The 19,099-nt window shown below is 36.6% G+C and overlaps 1 protein-coding gene across 2 annotated transcripts in view; it reads right to left on the reverse strand.

Annotated features, from left to right (window-relative positions):
- The window catches only part of Abca5 (ATP binding cassette subfamily A member 5), a 77,837-nt gene extending 60,050 nt beyond the window's left edge, over positions 1-17,787 (reverse strand). The window contains exons 1-7 of one of the 2 annotated variants that reach the window (XM_036195552.1): positions 17,603-17,787; positions 11,635-11,704; positions 9,063-9,178; positions 7,840-8,044; positions 6,441-6,602; positions 2,506-2,594; positions 163-392 (exon numbers count right to left, since the gene is read on the reverse strand). In XM_036195552.1, coding sequence (XP_036051445.1) covers positions 163-392; positions 2,506-2,594; positions 6,441-6,602; positions 7,840-8,044; positions 9,063-9,164 — 788 coding nt within the window. In that variant the 5' untranslated portion in view covers positions 9,165-9,178; positions 11,635-11,704; positions 17,603-17,787. Of the gene's footprint in view, positions 1-162; positions 393-2,157; positions 2,239-2,505; positions 2,595-6,440; positions 6,603-7,839; positions 8,045-9,062; positions 9,179-11,634; positions 11,705-17,602 lie in introns of those variants that run through there. The other variant, XM_036195553.1, reaches the window with a different exon arrangement.
- Positions 17,788-19,099: the final 1,312 nt, after the last annotated feature.

The following is a 19,099-nucleotide window of genomic DNA, read 5'->3' on the forward strand; positions in this document are numbered from 1 at the left end:
ACAAGCAACTAATTAGCTAATCTCAAATTCTAAGAAAAACAGAAATATTACAAAGATCAGGATCAGCACTACATCAAATTGGGTAAATTAGAGTATACTGCTCAAGATCTGTATATTTAATACAACTGTTAACTATACTAAGTAATAAACCGTTAAACATACCAAAAAGCAGTGTCATGAAGTCCCATTATCTTTAAAAATTCCTTTAACTTTTTTTCTTTTTCTGCTACAATGTGAATTGCCAAAAAGTACCCAAAAGGTGAAAATGCTATGACTAGATATATTAAAATGACTCCTCGGGGAAAAGTGTCTATTTCTACAACAGCAGTTTCTCCCATGATAACAGCTTTAGTTGACTCCAGCTCCTTCCACAGAGAAACATTGGTCTTCAGCTATAATTACAAAATGTAAACACATTAAATTAATTTAGTTCTGACAATAGCTCCTAATAAAATGTGATTATTATGACCTAAAATTAGTAAGTAACCTCATGCAAATAAAATACTAAAAAAGCCACACTCTTGAAATAAAGTGAGTGACCATAATATCATCATATAAAGCAGAATTCTCCTTTTAATTCATTCTAGAAATTAAAAGTTGAAGAATGGAATAAATAAATTTTGATTAATTCATCCAATAAAATAAAATCATATGATTTTATTACCACATTAAGCAGATTAAAGGAATATTAATTCTTCAAAGCTGAGGCTTGTAGGAATGATTAATAGCCACCATTCCTATGGCTATATTTTAAAAGGCTCTTTTATTTAAAGAGCATGTTTTCTTACTGCTTTAAAATTGATACACTCAGGACTGGAGAGATGGCTCAGAGGTTAAGAGCACAGGCTGCTCTTCCTGACGTCCTGAGTTCAAGTCCCAGAAACCACATGGTGGCTCACAGCCATCTATAATGAGATCTGGTGCCCTCTTCTAGCATGCAGGCAGAACACTGTATAATAATAAATAAATAAAACCTTTTAAAAAGAATTGATACACTCAGGCCGGGCAGTGGTGGCACTCACCTTTAATCCCAGCATTTGGGAGGCAGAGCCAGGCAGAATTCTCTGAGTTCAAGGCCAGCCTGGTTTACAGAGTGAGATCCAGGACAGGCACTAAAGCTACACAGAGAAACCCTCCCTATCTCAACCCCCCCAAAAAATAAAAATAAAATAAAATTGATACACACAGGACATATTTACAGAATTGTATAATTAAAATATTTACCAACTGATACTTCTAATATTCAAATGAATGCCTAAACTACAACTCTGTACTACCCACAGTGGTCTAAGCTTATAAGGGCTAATGTCTGACTGAAACACAATTAAGTTCTGTAATATCATCACAGAGACACATCTAATATTTCAGTCTTTATCTTAACAGTACAACTGAAGTAACACAGTATTACAAACCCTTATACAGCCATAGCATGCAAGTTGCAATCATTTTTAAGACAATTCTACACACATTATCTTATTTGGTTCTTACAAGAGTCCTGTCACAAAAAAGTATTACATTTGCAGTCAGTGTGCTACCTAGAAGTTTAACAGCTAGAAGAGACAGGACTGCTGTTTACAGACTCCAATCCTACTTCTACTGTATCATACACACTCTGAATGTACAGTTTGGTAGAGAAGACTACTTATATGCATCTTTATATTAAAATATTTTATAGTAAGTTTCTAATTGAAAAAGCAAATAAGAAAAACCCCCACAGATAGTAGGGAAAATGTAGAAATGTGATATGTAATTCTAATAGCTCTTGCCTAAGGTACAAAATTTAAGGGCATATCTTTGAAGCATAATTTAAGAATTTATGAGTTGGGGATTTAGCTCAGTGGTAAAGCGCTTGCCTAGCAAGCGCAAGGCCCTGGGTTCGATCCCCAGCTCAAAAAAAAAAAAATTTTTATACACCATCTTAGAGGCAGAACTATACTAAAGCATGGACTTAGGAGTCAAAAGACCATAATCTGATAATCTGCCAGTAATTCAGGGTCCTGAAGCTACTTGATATAACTTTATTTTCAGTTTCAGTCTCAGAGGGTTAAATAAATTTATATGAGAATATAACTTAGAAACACTGTTTAATAAATAAGGGATAAATATTGAATAGAAAATAAAATCTAGCAATACAATTAAGATAATAAAAGTAGTCACCTTCTTTAACTTATTTGCATTCAAGTGAAAGGTCTAAAAGTTCAGATCCTTCATAATACAGGAATATTTCAGAAATATTACCTATAATCAATAAATATATAGTATTGATATATAGTATGCTGAATAATATTTATAAAACTATACAATAAAAGTAGACTTCAAGAAGTATTAAATTAGAAAATATTATTTCCATTTTATCTCTTTTCTCAAATGATTGTTATATAGTATATATATATATATATATATATATATATATATTTTTTTTTTAAGTAACTTAACTAAATTCAACTTTAAAGAATTGAGGAATAATTATTAAATTGTGGTTTGATTTTTCTTCATTACATTTACCTGTATAATGGCAGCATCTATTGATGCCTGTAAAACTGTAAACCCTGAGGACCAGTACTGAGCAGCATCACACGACTTTGAACAACCAGCTATAGGGAGAAAAATAAGAGACATAAGATTCTCTACAATATTGTAAGGACTTTCTTCTAAAAATAACACATGGAAGGTTACCAAAGTAGCACAATCAATCACTCTCTACAGGCCCAAAGAGAATATGCCACTACCCTTCAAAGACAAGTATCTGTAAGATTCCTATTTATTTGAATGCTCAGACAAAATTACACATGTTAGAGGCTGGCAAGATGGGTCAGTGAGTAAAAGTACCTGCCCCACAAGCCTAGTAACCCAAATTCTATCCATGAAAGCTACAAAAAGCCAGATATGGTGGTTTGTATGTGTAACTCAAGCATTCCTATGGATGAGATGATAGACAGAAACAGAACCCAAGAAGGTCATGTCATGGGCCAGCTAGCCTGGAGTTCAGAGCAGCAGAACAACAAGAAAGACCATGCCTCAACAAGATAGAAGAAAAATCAACTTCCAAAAGTTGTTCTCTGGCCTCCAACCCAGATGCAGTGGATTTACATATAGTCACACATATAACATTATCACACATATCACATAAAATAAAACAAAAAATATGTGATAGGATACTAGATAGTAAATGAATAAAGATATAAATTCATTATAAACACAGTTATTGAAAAGTCACTTTTCTAGGGCTGGAAAGATGGTTCAGTGATTAAGAACACTTGCTGCCACTATGGAAATCAGTGTGGCTGTTCCTCAGGAAGATAGGAATCGATCAAAGTTTCAACTATACTACTATACCCAAAGGATGCTTCATCCTACCACACAGACGCTTGTTCAAGCACGTTCATTGCTGCTCTCTTCATAATAGCCATAAATTGCAAACAACCTAGATGCCCCTCAACAGAAGAATGGATAAAGAAAATATGGTACATTTTCACAAGAGTATTGTCTAGCAGTTTTTAAAAAATGACATAAAATTTGCTGGCAAATGAATGGAACTAGAAAGAAATCATCCTGAGTGATGTATCCCAGACCCAGAAAGACAAATACAGAATGTATTCACTTATATGTGGATATTAGCTGTGAAGTCAATAATAACCAAGCTACAATCCATAGAACCACAGAGGGTAAGTATAGAGTAAGGGACTAGAAATAGCAGATACATCTCATTAGGAAAAAGAAATCGAATTATTTTTATGAATATATTGATGGGCGAGTTCTGGAATGGAAGATCAAGTAGCAATGGAAAGGGGAGGGAGGATGAGAGAGGGAACATGGGTAGAGACAGATAAAATTAAGGGGCATTTGAAGGTTAGTATGGAAACCTAATACAGTAGAATCTTCCTGAAATATATACATATATGAAGATGATCTAATTGAAAATGCCAAATAATGGGATAGACAGAGACCTAACTGGCCATGTCTCGCCACCAAACAAAGCTTCCAGTACCAGGTTCAAGTTATAACTAATTGAGCTGTTAGACAAAAGCCAAGAAACAACCCAGGAATCCCCTAACAACCCAGGCTGTTGCCAACACTACAGGTTTCTCTCTACAAACTGACATCAAGGCCCCACTACTGAAGACAACACCTACAAAACTCATTGAACATGGAGACATCAAACTGGTGCCTACATAGAGCCTTCACTCCTATGCTACAGGGTATTTGTTACAGGAAGGTACTCTATATGCTATCAAAAGAGAAACATAAACACCAAGCCAGCCACAAACCCTTATGGTGTACTACCTACAAGATATGCCAGGGAAATAGTGGCACAAAGTTTATCAGAGTAATCAACCAATTCCTGATCTGACTTAAAGCAAATTCCATAAGATGAAACCCATAACCAACACTAAGAACCAGAGACTAGCTAGCCCAAGAACCTAGAGCAAAACCAAATAATACAAGTCTAAAAACAAACAAAAAAATGTAGTGATAAAATGACTACTAATGATATTCTACTGTACTCATAGATCTGTGCTTTGTTCAATCATCATCAGAGAAGCTTCCTTCTGCAGCAGATGGGAATGAATATAGAGACCCAATCCAGACATTACACAGAGAGTGAGAGACCTTGGAATGCTCAGCCCTAACTGGGATGTCTCCATCAAATCTCAAAGCTCAGGGAACCCTAGGGAAGAGGAGGAAAAAAGGATGTAAGAGCCAGAGATGGAGGACACCAATAAAAACAAGGCCCTCTAAAACAACATCAGCAAAAATCATATGAACTCACTGAAACTGAAGCAGCATGCATAAGGCCTGCATGTGTCTGCACCAGGTCCTCTGTACTTATATTATGGTTTCCACTTTAGTGATTTTTATGGGATTCCTGAGTGTACAAATGAGTGGGTCTCTGATTATTGTGCCCTCTCTTGGGCTCTTTTCCTTCTGTAGATCTGTCTTGTCTGACTTTGATGTGATAGTTTCTGTTTTATCTTTTATTTTATTTTGTTATATTTCTAAAAAAAGATGGAATGAATGAATGAATGAATATAAACTTTGCCACTAGGGTATAGGTTAACAATGGAACTGTTATTTATACCTGCTAGGAGACAGAAAAATCAATTTTCTCCAACAGAATGACACTGGGTATATATCAACTACTCCAGGGCAGATCTCATGTTCAGGAGTAGCTGACCAGGAAATAATGGACTCCATAGGTCTTTTGTGTGTGTGTTTTTATTTAGTAACAGTTTTGGTGTTTTGGTTTCTTTTCCCTTTTGACTGATATATTTTGTTTTCTAAATTTTAAGCATTTTGTAGTTGTATTGGGTTTTTGGTTTTTTGAGAAATAACTAAGTTGGGTGGGTAGGGAGAGGAAAAGATCTGGGCCAACTTGGTCTGAGAGGTGAAGAATATGACCAAAATATATTTAAATTCAAAGTTGTTTCAAGTAACAAATAAGTAAATAAATAATACAGAGGGACAGAGGGAGGGAGGGAGGAAGGGAAGGAGGGAGGGAAGGGGAGGGAGGGAAGGGCGGGCTGAGGGCCCAGGTTCAGTTCCCAGGGGATAACTCACAACCTACATAAAAATCCTGTTTCAAGGGATCCAAACCCCTCTCCTCACCTCTGTGATCACTAGGCATGCACACGATGCACATACATATGAACATGCAAAATACTCATAAATACAAAATAAAACAAGTAAGACACTTTAATGTTTTAAGGTAAATCATTCTATAATGCACATTTATCTCTGACACATGAGTAGGTCCAAATTCATAAAAAGCGAAATAAGAATTTTCCAAACAAGGTTTTGGAATAAAGTAAAAACTTTCTGTACTTAATACAGTGACTTTAATATTGTACAATAAACAGAGCTGATATTATCTTTTCATGGGTTTAAACAACTGAAGGCAGTTCTCCATGTTTCAAATGTAAACTTAAGAAATTTCATAGGTAGGAGACCTTGAGATTTTAAACATTTCTATCATACCACAGTGGAAACGATTACATGGAGGAAAAATTATGCATTTAGAAACTCATAAAATGAAAGATACAATTTTGTTTTTTAATGTAAATGATATTTACATAAGTGTATTAAAATTAAAGTGAATGTTATAGTTATTTTATACAGCATATATTTAGTATAGATAGATATTTGGAAAAATGTTCATACACAATTTTTATTTCTGGATATAGGTCTCACCCTGTACCCCAGATGCCCTGGAACTAACTGTAGATCAGGCTGACCTTTCATACACAGAAAGCTGCCTGGTAGTAAGGCAAGTGCCACAATGTCTGACCTCATACCTAAATTTTTTTTATGCTGCTCATGATAATTTTCCTACCTGAACAAGTAAGTACAGTTGAAAATGACAATACTGGACACACTCTTATTTTGATTATAAAGAAATGCACTTAACACTGAGTTCAATGATTACATATAAAGTTACTTACCTCTTGAATCCATATAAATAGAAGACACTGGAATCATATCAGGGAAAAAACGAAGTTCATAGGACATGATGTCTTTGAAAACCACACCTACGAAGTTGCTCGACTTAGAAAGACTGGCTGCTAGCATTTCTTTTTCATTTGCATATTCTTCAGTAATTATAACTATAAAATATTAGAACAATGTAACTCACAACTTGTAACCATTTACTGAAATACAGTTGAATCATTTTATAATTATATCTGATGAATGGAATATTTTATCAGTACTTTTGTCTTAGTCACTAATTTCTTAGAAAATGAAGGTAAGTGCAAAGAAAACAATGACATAAAATGATCAACAATATTATTTTACAGGTAGTAACTGTGACCTTATTACAGAAATTATGTCATTATAATACATAATTTATGTCTATGATACAGTATAATATGAAACAATATTCAGAATATTTCTTCAAAATATATTATTTGAAAATTTCAATGTGTTGCGATATATTCTAATTCTATATTCTAATGCTGAGTAGTTTTTATATCATTTCCACTTTTAAATGTCTTTGTTTTGGTACTGAAAAAACCTAGGTCCTTGAATATGCTAGCTATACTTTTTAAAGTCTGTAAGATTTCACACAGAAATGAAATTATAAAAATAATAATGTAGTTCAATTACTTGTTTCAAAATAAAATAACTCCTAGTAATTGAAATCTTACTTTTAAATATTTGTTTTTATGGAGAAATTTTTTCCAGGCATGACAAGCTGTTTGACAACATAATCATCCACAATGTTCATGCTCAAAAATCATACAATCAAGTTACGCCCCTCCCCCCGAAAAAAACCATATCTAATGTTTTAAGTATTTTGTGTTGAGCCATATACATACCTATCCTCCACTTCAACTACATGCAGCCCATGGACCCACAGCTGAGCATCCTTACATGCATGTTAGCAATTATGCTAAAACTCTGCAAAGTCTTCTTTGAATAAAAATTATCATTTATACCTAATATTGCTTATTCCTCTTCAGAGGCTAAATGGAGAAAACACTGTCATCATTCTATCACATAAGTTAGACAATTTTTAAAAATATTTTCTCTATTGTCTACAGTAAGTTAACTTCATTACAGAAGCTCCAGAATTTGTTGTAAAGGAACACAGGACTGGTACTTAGCTTCATTATCCATTAGCTGTGTAAGTTCACATTAGTGACTTAACTCTTCAAATGTTAATGTTCTCATACATGACACCTAGCTAATTAATTGGATTGCTGTAACTCTAGCTCCAAGGAATCTTAAGGGTTCTTCTGGCCTCCATGGGCACCTGCACACGTGTACATACACTCACACAAACGCGTACAACATATGCATAAATAAAAATAAATCTTTTTTTAAAAAAGACTTCAATACCATCAGGGAGATGATCAGTAGATACGCTCTGCATGATGCTGCTTGTAATATTATTCACAGGAGTATATCCAAGAATAAGGTTAGAAAGGCTAGACTTGTCCATGGGGTTAAGTTCTATATCAGATACTTCTTCATATTTCTTATTTGGATGCATCATGCTAATTAATATTAGCCAGAATAAAAAAAATAGAGGAAAAAGAATTTCCTAGAATAAAAGAAACAAAGTTATTACAAAGTATAAGGATGGTGGCAAAAATCAAGATTTCTATGCAAATAACAAAGGTACTATTAAGGAAATCAGCAAAAAGTTATTGTCCTCTCTTATACAGAGAAAGTAAAAGCAATCCTATCCTAAAAATATTACGATGTTGAACATCCCACCAAACCCCAAAACATAGGTGATCATTTTCAATATGCATTCAGTTTCACTGAAATGTTTTAATATTCAAATTATATAATAAAGTGACATAAAGATAATGTTCAAATGTCTTAAGAGTACTGATTAAATACCCACTTTAAATTTACTCATAAAATTCCAAAGTAACTTGTGAACAAATTCTTACAAAGATTATCATTAAACTGAAATGAACTTAGGAAAAAGAAAAGTAAGTAAATAAGTAAATGAAAAACTCACTGGTTTGGAATTAAAAATAGTACCTTATTAACAATACCTAAAATACTACTAAAATTATACTTAATTAGTTTATGGCCTGCTTTACTAGGCATGAACTATTATCTTATCTTGTTCCTTGTTTTGCTAGTTTCAGAAGATAACCCATACCTGAAATTATTGACAACTGGTTAGCTAGACTTTATTCTTTTACCAAAAGTACACCATGCTAGGGTACAACTCTTGTGACATAGTTTTAGTATTCTTTGGCAACTTAATTCATAAACCATACATTCGGAAGATGTGGGGTATAAAATTGTGTAATATTGTTTCAAAAAGTTATCTGTGAAATATTACTTCATCAATGGGGTGAAATGCATGCCTAAAATCACATGATGATGTTAGAAGTTAACTGAACTGAGTAATCACTTAGGAGCATTAGTTCATTCTTTTTTTTTCTTGCTATCATAAACAATACAATATGCTTTTATTTTATAAGCAAACTGAAAGAAATAAAATTATAATAAAAATGTATTCCTAAAAATTCTAATATGGAACACATCAAAGCAAAACAAATCATAAGAAGACAAAATAATGAGTATTTTTAACTTACCTGAACACTACTTTTTTTAGTCCTGCATTTAATTAGGTAATTTTTCAGTAGAAGTGTTCTAGTCTGTCTCCAAACTCCCACATCCCTAATTGCAGTAGCCATGTTCTCTGGGTCAGCTTATTAAGAGGAAAAACAAACGAAGCTTGAACTACACAGTAAAGCACATGTATTTTTTTTTTCATTCCTACATAAAATGAAGTTAAGCATACTGCAAGCTATCTCTCCTACATGTACAGAATGCATGAAAGAGCAATCTAACAGTTCTACAAAGTACATAACAACATATGAAACAGGGAGATATCAAATGTGAAACAGCCCCAAACTAGCAGTAAGCTTACTATAATATTTTCTCCTTTGGTATCACTCATATTGAGCACATGAGAACCAAGCACCAAGACAGAAGGGCTTCAGAAGTTAACTTACAATTCTGACTGGAGGAAAAGTTAGTCTTAATCCTCAAGGAGATGTGAAAATGGCAAGTTTGTTTTTATTCATTCCCATTCTTTTCTGTGTCCCTATTCTGAAAAATCCCCTTGGTGGCGGCAGTTCCAGACTACAGTAATGAAAGCAAATGTCATAAAACTCTGAGGAAGAGAAACTTCCTCTCCAAGAAAACTGGACCAATCCCTAGTCTTTTCTTCCCCACTGTTCTTTGTGCATTACTCTCCTACCCCTGGGTCCTGAACAGTAGTTATTGCTACAGAAGTTAAGTGTCACAGTGAAACTTTCTCCCTAGAGGGCCAAAAGAGCAGCCAGAAAGAGAAAACAGGGAGATCAAATAAAAAGGGGAGCTCTGAAGTGCACATGCAAAAAATAGTTTTATATTGCCTCTTAAATTAATTCCCAAAATAGGAATATATGAATCTCTCCTATGAATGTTAATAAAGACTAGAGAAAGCAAACCAGCAGACACCACTAGCCCGATCCAGACTGGTCACCAGGCAGCATGCACATGAAAGATCCAAACTACAAACCTTTTGAAAACTCAACTGAAGATGCAAATAGTTCAGAGAATGTGGGAAGAAACTTATAGCCAAAACCTAAAAACCTTCACAATGTACTAACAGAAAGTATCAACATCTCCACAAAATTAATAAAATGCTCAATGTCTCAAACAACTGCAAATTACTTGGCAAATGGCTAATATATCTCACTGTCAAAATGACAGTATTGCATGACTCTCACCAAAAGCCACAAAAGCAGCATCTGTCTTCAAACTGTGATGCTACTGGTAAACCAAAGAGTCAAATTTGTCCAGCTTACTAAGCAAAAAACAAACAAAAAATAAAGTGTGTAAAAGGTTATTTCTGGAGTGTTAGATGACTCTCGGTGCACCACAGTCACCATGCCCACTTAAGAAGTTCTTATTTTACACAGCTATACTTGTACAGCAGAACTGATTTCAAGTAAATAAGCAAATAATTTAAAAACTGGACTAAGAATCAATGCTGCAGTGGCAAAATCCGGGTAGGAATTAAAGCCTAGGTAACAGAAGACAAAGATAAAACTAGGCTCTGAGAAAGTTACATGTTTGCATGTTCTCTGTCCTTGCTCTTACTGTAGATTTTGCTGGTCTCAGAAAACTCTCGGACCACGCATGGGAAGGAATGCTCTATTTAGTGTCAGTCTGGCACACAGAACAGCAAACAGTGTTTGCTGAAAGATAGGAGTTGATCTGGCTAAGATTTGAAGGACTATAATTTCCTACACATAAATTTTAGAATTATCTGACAAAAACTTCTAAGTAGCTGGCAATCTGGGAGACATAGATAAATAAATTTGAAATTAGACTGGAAGTCCCTCCCTGGTGGCTAGCACGCACAGTGCTAGGGTAAAACTGTCAATAAAATCACTAACTGCAGACCCTGCAGACAACACTAACAACTAGCCAAACAAAGGTTCTATAGTGTAAATGGTACAGAGTGGCAAGTCTGTTCCAGAAGTAACCACTCACTTTCTAATGGATCTGAAATCCATGCCACAGGAGGGAATTTACACCTGATCTGTAAACCCATCAAAAGCCCATGCCTAGGGAAATCATGGGCCCCGGGGGGGAAACCACTACTGTTGTTTTGCTACATGGACATGATGTGTATCTTAAACTGCCTTCTAAATAACTATGTTTATGCCCATAATGACTGGTGCAGCTATCAGCTTTGAGGGGCAGGGGGAACAATACACACCTCCCTGAGAAGCCATAAACGGTTTTTGGGTATGTCATATTCTTTAGTGGTGTGCCATTGGTAAGTTTTCCTTACTAAAGTAAATAACCCCCATCCACCAACATGTGCCTGCAAGCAACTCTAATTATGTACACTGGGCCACAAAATTAAAAGTTGTTTGTTTCTGTTTAAAAAAAACTAACAGGGGGTCTTGCTAGGAAGTTTTTAATGGAAGGGCAAGGAACTAAGAGAAGATAATGGGCAAAATATGATTAAAGTATGTCACATGTATTTTTGAAATTGTGAATGATTTAAAAAAAAAAAAAAAAACCCAAAGTACAAACAAACAAATCAAGGTCTTGTTAAACCTTCCAAAGCCATTGGTGCTGCCTTGTTTTATATAAACATACCCAATGAAGGCCACTGATGTGAGTCCTCTCCAAAGCAAGGGCAATCTGTTGCAAGTTCTGACCGTCTCCACTTCAAATAAAAAAAACAAACAACTTTTTAGAAGCAGTATGTCTTCTCCTGAATAAATGTTTATTATTAAAAGTTAACTTAAATGAGCATCCTCTTTATGTGCATAGAAAAATGACGGACTACAACTTTTTAATTTACAAATGAAATTACAACTTCTACTTTGTTATTCCATATTGTCGCTGATATATAATTACTTACGTAGGGAAAATAATAACATTTTGTAAAGTGATTAAAAGAAATTAGAAAAGCACAACAAAAGCAATCAAGAGTACATTGATAATCACATCTGGGCCAAAGAAAAGAACAGAAAGCACAGTCATTCAAAGGTAATCTGCTACAAAACAAACAGAAACATCAACCAACTCAACATGAATATTCCCAAATTTTCTGACAAAAATCAACTTAGAAAGTATCACTAAATTATTAATCATCAAATTGAATTTTTAACATTCCATTTTTATATACCAAATCCTCCACGGAATAGCTGGATTCATATTTTTACTTTGAACTGTCACCTGAATTCAAATTTGAGTCTCTTGTCTACAGTTCACAAATCTAATTATCCACTTCACATCTTGTGAGAACTTTTTAAAACAAAACTAAATCCAGGCTGGGTATGGTAGAGCAGAATCCCAGCAGAGGCAGGTGGATCTCTGTGGGATGGACGCCGGTCTGGTATACACAGTGAGTCCCAGGTCAGCCAGGGCTATATAAAGAGACCATGCATGTCTTTTAAAAATAATAAGAAATAGACAAAATAAAAACCCTAAGTCTTACTTCCCAACAATGACCCCAACAAAAAACACTATTTCCATTTCCTCCACTACAAATACCCCTTGAATTGTATTCATTACATTTTCTTCTAGCAGTATAGATTTTTGTTTGCTTGCTTGTTCTTGTTTTGGTTTTTTGTTTTGTTTTGTTTTGTTTTTGACAGGGTTTCTTTGTGTAGCTTTGGCTGTTCTGGACTCACTCTGGTTACAAACTCAGAGATCCACCTGCCTCTGCCTTCCAAAAGTTATGGAAACTGAATTTACCTTAAAGATAATGTTTATGAAAATTTAACTTTCTGCTGTTAAGTTTTCACCTAATGGGAAATTCTTATTATGCTCAAACTTGATTTTTCTTCCTTGGGGAAGGTACTCTATTATCTTCCTATAATTATTTCTTAAAACCAAAAGCATCTTAACCAACACAAGAGAGGCACCAAAATCAACAAATATAACAATTACTAATACTTGAAGCGTATAGTATAGTGGTTAAGAATGTGACCTCTCTAATCAAGCCAACTATCCTGCCTCTGTTATTTCACAGCTATGAGATCTTAGGTACATTATTTAACTTTTTTGTCTCTTTGTCTTTTGTAAAATAATTACAATACCTCTTTGGGGTCCTTAAAATAAGTAAAAGAATTGGCACATGTAAAACTGAAATTCTGATACAAGGCAAGTAATTAATTATAAATGTTGATCACTAATGTACATGAAAGTAGTAGAACTAATAGCCACAAAGAATAATAAAGAATACCATATTCGTGGAATAACAACTGAGTGATTCAAGAAAAAGCCATGGAACTGAAATTAGCAGAAACAGAACTTCTACAGTGTCAATAACTTCTAAAGACAAACTGGTAAACTACAAGTAAGGCCGCATCATGAGAATCCAGCAGCATGGATGATGATAAAGAACAAACAGGAGAAAACAATAAAGTATAAAATCATAGTTAGACTTTTTATTGAAAAGCAGATCTAATTGTGTAGAAAATATTACATTTCAATATTTTTGAGCTTCTTTCCATCCAAGTAGTAAAACTTGACTAGACACTAGTGACAACTCTAAAAAGAAAATATGAAAGTCTATTGAAGTATTCTTTCTTTCCTAATATGTAAGTAATTGACTTAAAAATAAAGCATTATACAAGCCAAATACCAGAAAGTCAGTTAAAAATTAGGAAACTTTATTTACTGTGTGTGTATATGTGAGTGTTTTGGGAGTTGGTTATCTCCTTCTACCATGTGGGTGCTGTAGGGTATTTGTACATTGTGTGAAGATGTATTAGCTGTGATTGGTGTAATAAAAATCTCAATGGCCAATAGCTGGGCAGGAGGTACAGGTTGGATATCCAGGGAGAGAAAGGAAGAGGAGAATCTAGATGCACAGGAGACACCAGGAGAAATGGGAGAGGGAACAGGAAATACAAGATGGAAGAGAGGTAACGACAGAATGTAGATTGATATAAATGGGTTAATTTAAGTTATAAGAGCTAGTTAGGAACAAGCCTAAGCTATAGGCTGAGCTTTCATAATTAACACAAAGTGTCCATGTCATTATTGCTGGCTGGTGGGACTGAGAAAAACTTGTTACATGTTGGTGTAGGGGACTAAACTCAAGATTTTTAGGCTTGGCAGAAAGTGCATTTACCCACTATGCCATTTCACTGAATCTAGACTGCTTACTAACTGAAAAATTTGAAAGTTATACAGATTTTTTAAATGTAAGAGAATTATACTATTTTATTAATTGCCTGTTTAAAATGTGCTTTTCTTAAGAGACTCTTCATTTAAACAAAAACAAAAACAAACAAAAAAAAAAACTCCAATTTATCTACTATTACCATTACCTCTACCAAGCATTTAGCTAGTAATGCATCAAATATTTTGGAATAAACAATATCATTTTACTTTGTAAGAGGCAAAAATCACCTTGAAATTAAAACTTATTATGTAGAGCCCATTTTTAATCCACATTTACTTCTATGATGTATGAAGTAAGATTATATCTTATAAAGAGACAGCAATCTTTACATTCAGAACTATTTACCAATAAGATGTGGTCAGTGACTTTCTTAGCAGCATATTTGAAAGACTTTTGGAAAGGCTCTCAACTTAAAATATGTTCTGTACTTCGTTTGAGGTCACGTCTGGCCAACTCAAGCAAAGCTAATTACTACTGTTTTATTTTCTCTTTTTACTAAGTAAATATAACTGTAATTAGTTAACATACTACATTAACATTTTTTGTGTCTTAACCCTGAGCCTAACCATGAGATCCGTAATGGAAAAAAAAAAAAAAATTACTTCTATTTGCTTTTCTGACACCACTGGTAATACCAAAATTACCTTAATACAAATTCCTTTATCAAACCTTTTCCTGAGAGTCCTTACAGATTAAGGGTCTGCAAACAAAGATGGAGGAGGTAGTGGTGTCTAAACCCAACCCCCACTTGCTCTGACAATGTGTGAGGGGTTTTTGGAGAGTGGTAGGATGAGACCAGATTTCACTGGGTAGCCCTGGATGGCCATTAACTCCCACAGAGCCACCTGCCTAGCATGTATCCACATATTTTTAATGGTTGAAGGAAAAATTAAATATTGATAACTTGTGATGGGTCAAACTATGAAATTCAAACTTCGGGGCCTATATATGAAGTTTTATTGGACTACACCCATGCTGATTCATATATGTGCTGTCTTTGACTGCTTTTTCCAATGAGGACAGAGTTAAGCTGAGACAGTTTCTACTCAGTCTTCAAAACCTAAATGATTTAACTCTTACTGTTTATCAAAAAAAAAAAGCTGACTAATTCCTTTATCAGCTACCGGTTACAGAAGCAAGTGAAAAAAGTGGGTCACTTTTCTAACATTTTCTGAAGAATTTCTCCACAAAACAAAACAAAACAACAACAAAAAAAAAACAAACAAACAAAAAAAAAAAAGGATATTGCTATCACTAACTTCGGTAAGTAAATTTAAATGTAATGTTCTAATCCCAGTTGAGGGAAAGAGTTTGGGAAAGGACCAAAAGGAATTTCTAAGCAGAGAGAAAACTATGGGAAAGCTGTATTTCCAAAAGCCTTGACTTGGGTAAAATAAAGAGCAGAGAGGGTGGAGGCAGAATACAGACTGAATTGGCACAGGGCATGGGTGCATGCCCTAGAAAACAATATAAAGACAAAAACTGAAAACAGACTGTGAAATACCTCCCATGCAAAAACTAAAAACTAATTTTGTGCACAGCCAAGAAGCACCTCTAAACCCCTTTTGCACCTTTACACCAAGGAACATGCTTCCACTGCCTGCCAAACACACTTTACAAGCCCATTCACTTTCCCCATCCTCAAACCGCCTACATTTCTATCTCTAGTATCATTTTCCAAGTGTGATCTGGAGTCCTACTTTAGTGAGAACACAGAAGGAGTCAAAAGATATTTCTCCACTAGTTTATCCACTTACCTACATCTGTGCCTGTAACCATGTACATTTTAAACAATATGCCATTACAGCCTAACTAAAGACTCCATTTTCCCTAGAACTCTAAACCACAAAAGCTTAAATACACTCTGGCTTTAGCTATAGTTTTAAGTTAAGATTTAATTTTTTTGAAAAGAGCTATTAACCTATCCAACAATGAGCTGAAAGAAAATCCCACCCAACTATATTACTGGCTTCTCAGTGGACAAAATTTAATAGAAGATCAATCATAAATGCTTTCTTAATTGATCTTTTAAAATTTATGGCAGTGATGCATAATAAAACAAAATATTAATGCCAATAAAGTTTAACCTAATTTGTATGTCTTGCTGGAGAAAACAAGGCAATGATGCCCATATGGCAAGTTAGCTAATAGTTTTTCTTATATACAATATTAATTGTGTATAAAAGTTTAAAGTTTGCACGTTAAACTATTTCCAAATCAATTCACACACTAATAAAGATTACAATTTATATTATGAAATGTTTTTGTATAATTACTTTTTCAATTAAACTCAATGGCAGACATTAAAAATTATATTCATCTTTGTATTCTAGGAACAAAATTATTATCTGGAATACAAAAGACAATAAATGTAAAGTATTAATAAATTTATACCAAATTTAAGATTTCCCTGTGTTTAATATCATTTGAAGTTTTGTATTTTCAAGAATACATTCGATTAAACGACCCACATTCAAAGACCAATGTCTCCTAAGCATGATTTCTGGGCAAATGCCCACCAAGTGTTCTTCTAATAATGCCCCCATCTACTGAGTCTTCTCTAAGATACATAAAAATGCTCTCTGGACAAACAAACATAAAATACATTGGGCAGAGCACTGGAATTAAGGAGTCTGGCATGCCTGCGGTAGAATCTCGGCGCTTCATTTTTTTTTTCCCCAGCTGGGACCTTAATAAAGTTATTTAACCTCTTTAAGAGCCATTTCCCACATCCACTCAACTAGAGTACCATCTCCAACCTCAGAGCTGCTGTCAAGATGAAGCAATCCTGACCCTGGCTCAGAGCCAGGATGCAACCTCGTCTCGGGCCCTAGAATGTCCTCGGCGGAAAGTAGGCGCGGCTGCCTTTTTTCTTCTTGTCCCCAGACTAGATCCTTCTAAAACGTGAAGTCAAACCTGAGAGGGCGAAATCCTCACCTCTGCTCGCCTCCAGGCTGCTGCCCCCCATCTGCCTCGCTTTTCTTCCTCCCCGACACAATTCCGCGCTCGGGGACCTGCGCTACGTTTGGGGGATTCAGATCTTTGCAGCCCCCCAAACCATGTCACGAGCTCTGCGGATTTTCCTCTCACCCCAAGGTCCTCTAGCCACACAGACCCGCCAGCCAATCTGTCCCCTCCGAGAGGCGACGGACGCTCCTTAGCCCTCGGGGCGGAAAAAGACTCCGGCTCGGTTTAAGGTTTTTTTTTTGGGGGGGGGGGGGTGGTTTTGGTTTGTTTTTCCTTCTGCCTCTCCGGAAGCTCTGAGGGTGGAAACGTGCCACGTCGCCCACCCGGTGGCCGGAGGTCCCGGTCAGCGCCCGCCACCCGCCAGCATCCCAGGCGGCCCAGCATCCTCGGCCCCCGCGGCCCGCCACACCCTCTCCTGGGCCCCCAGCTGCTCGGCCGTCCCCGCCACCTCGTCACCTCTCTCCGCAGACGCGACTGGCCGGGCCGCAGGCCTCGAGCGCCTAGGGCCCCGGCGTCTCCTCGCCCCGGCGTCGCAGCCGCAGCGCCGTCAGGCCCACCGCGCCGAGCTCTCCTCCGCGGGGACCGCCAGAGTGACGGAGCTCCGAAATCCTCGGAGGAGACGCGGGGCCGCGAGACCGAGCGAGAGCGCGCGCGCGTGCCCGCCGCCCGGCTACGCACCGAGAGCCGCGCGCGCGCCCGCCGCCGGAGCCACGCCCACCCACCCCCACCCCCACCCCCACCCCCGTCCGCCCGGGAACGCACCTGAGGACCGCGCCAGGGTACCGCGCGCGCTCCTGGGGCTCAAGAGTGGGCCTGGGGCTACGAGTGGGCGGGGCTCTGGGGCGTGGACACTGCAGCTAGTCGTGCTGACTCAAGCTCAGGTGCCTCGAACCTCCTGCGGAGCTTGCCGCACTCGCTATAGAGGTCCGTGGCGACTCCTGCCTTCTCCTGGAGGACGACCTTGTTCCTCTGCCCTCCCATCTGCCTCTGTTTCCTTGCATTTAAAGGGTTTGTGAAAGTCTTGCTGCAGCTCCTTCATCCTACTGCAGCGTCCTCGTTTCTGTAACTATTGCCACCCCCGCCTCCCCAGCCTCAGAACGGGGACCCTGCACATCCTGGAACTGAGGTTCCTCCAAATACCCTCGTAAAAATCTGCAAGTGTGACAGAACTTGAATTATTCCAAAGTCCAAATATAGGACTTCTGGCAGAGATTATATACTACACTTAATTCTTACTTAATATGCAATCTGAGGTTTAGAGTTTTGTTTACCCAAAGTGACCTAAACAGCGGTCAAGGTATTTCAATGTAAAATTCACAATACCAGAATTACACAGCCCTGACGAAAACCAGTCCTTTCTTATCCAGAACCCACCACCTGCCAATAGCTCCTCGGATAGGGGTGGGACTTCATAACACACACACACACACACACACACCATGCTGGGATTTTAGCTAGCTCAATCGTGAATGGGTATTGTGCATGCAGTCACTGTTGCTGTGTTGCACAATTACTTTTAAAGACTTTTTAAAATCTGTGAATGTGTACATCATTCATACATACATTTCTCCTTTCTTTTGTGTATGTGTGTGTACTTCTCAAACTTAAACCAAATCTGAAGAATTTGTTCTGCTGTATTTTTTATGTATATGGATGTTGCGCCTGCATGTATGTGTTCTCTGACATATCTGCACTCACACTTCAATTCCCGTCATGCTGAGAAAATGATCTCTTTCCTCTCAGCATCACACACTGATCCATTTCAGTTTGTTTTGTGCTAATCTCTCCAGCCACATGATAATCTGATGTTAAGAGCTTTGTCTTACAACAATTTAAATTTATAGGTCTTGTGGATCCATAGTACATGGTGAATGTTGCTAACAGTACTACTGAAGGGAGAAAATGCATACAAGAAAGAGCATGTAAATATTTTATCTTCACAAAATATCTCTA

Source organism: Onychomys torridus, chromosome 8 (assembly GCF_903995425.1).
Source record: "Onychomys torridus chromosome 8, mOncTor1.1, whole genome shotgun sequence".
NCBI classification, from domain to species: domain Eukaryota; kingdom Metazoa; phylum Chordata; class Mammalia; order Rodentia; family Cricetidae; genus Onychomys; species Onychomys torridus.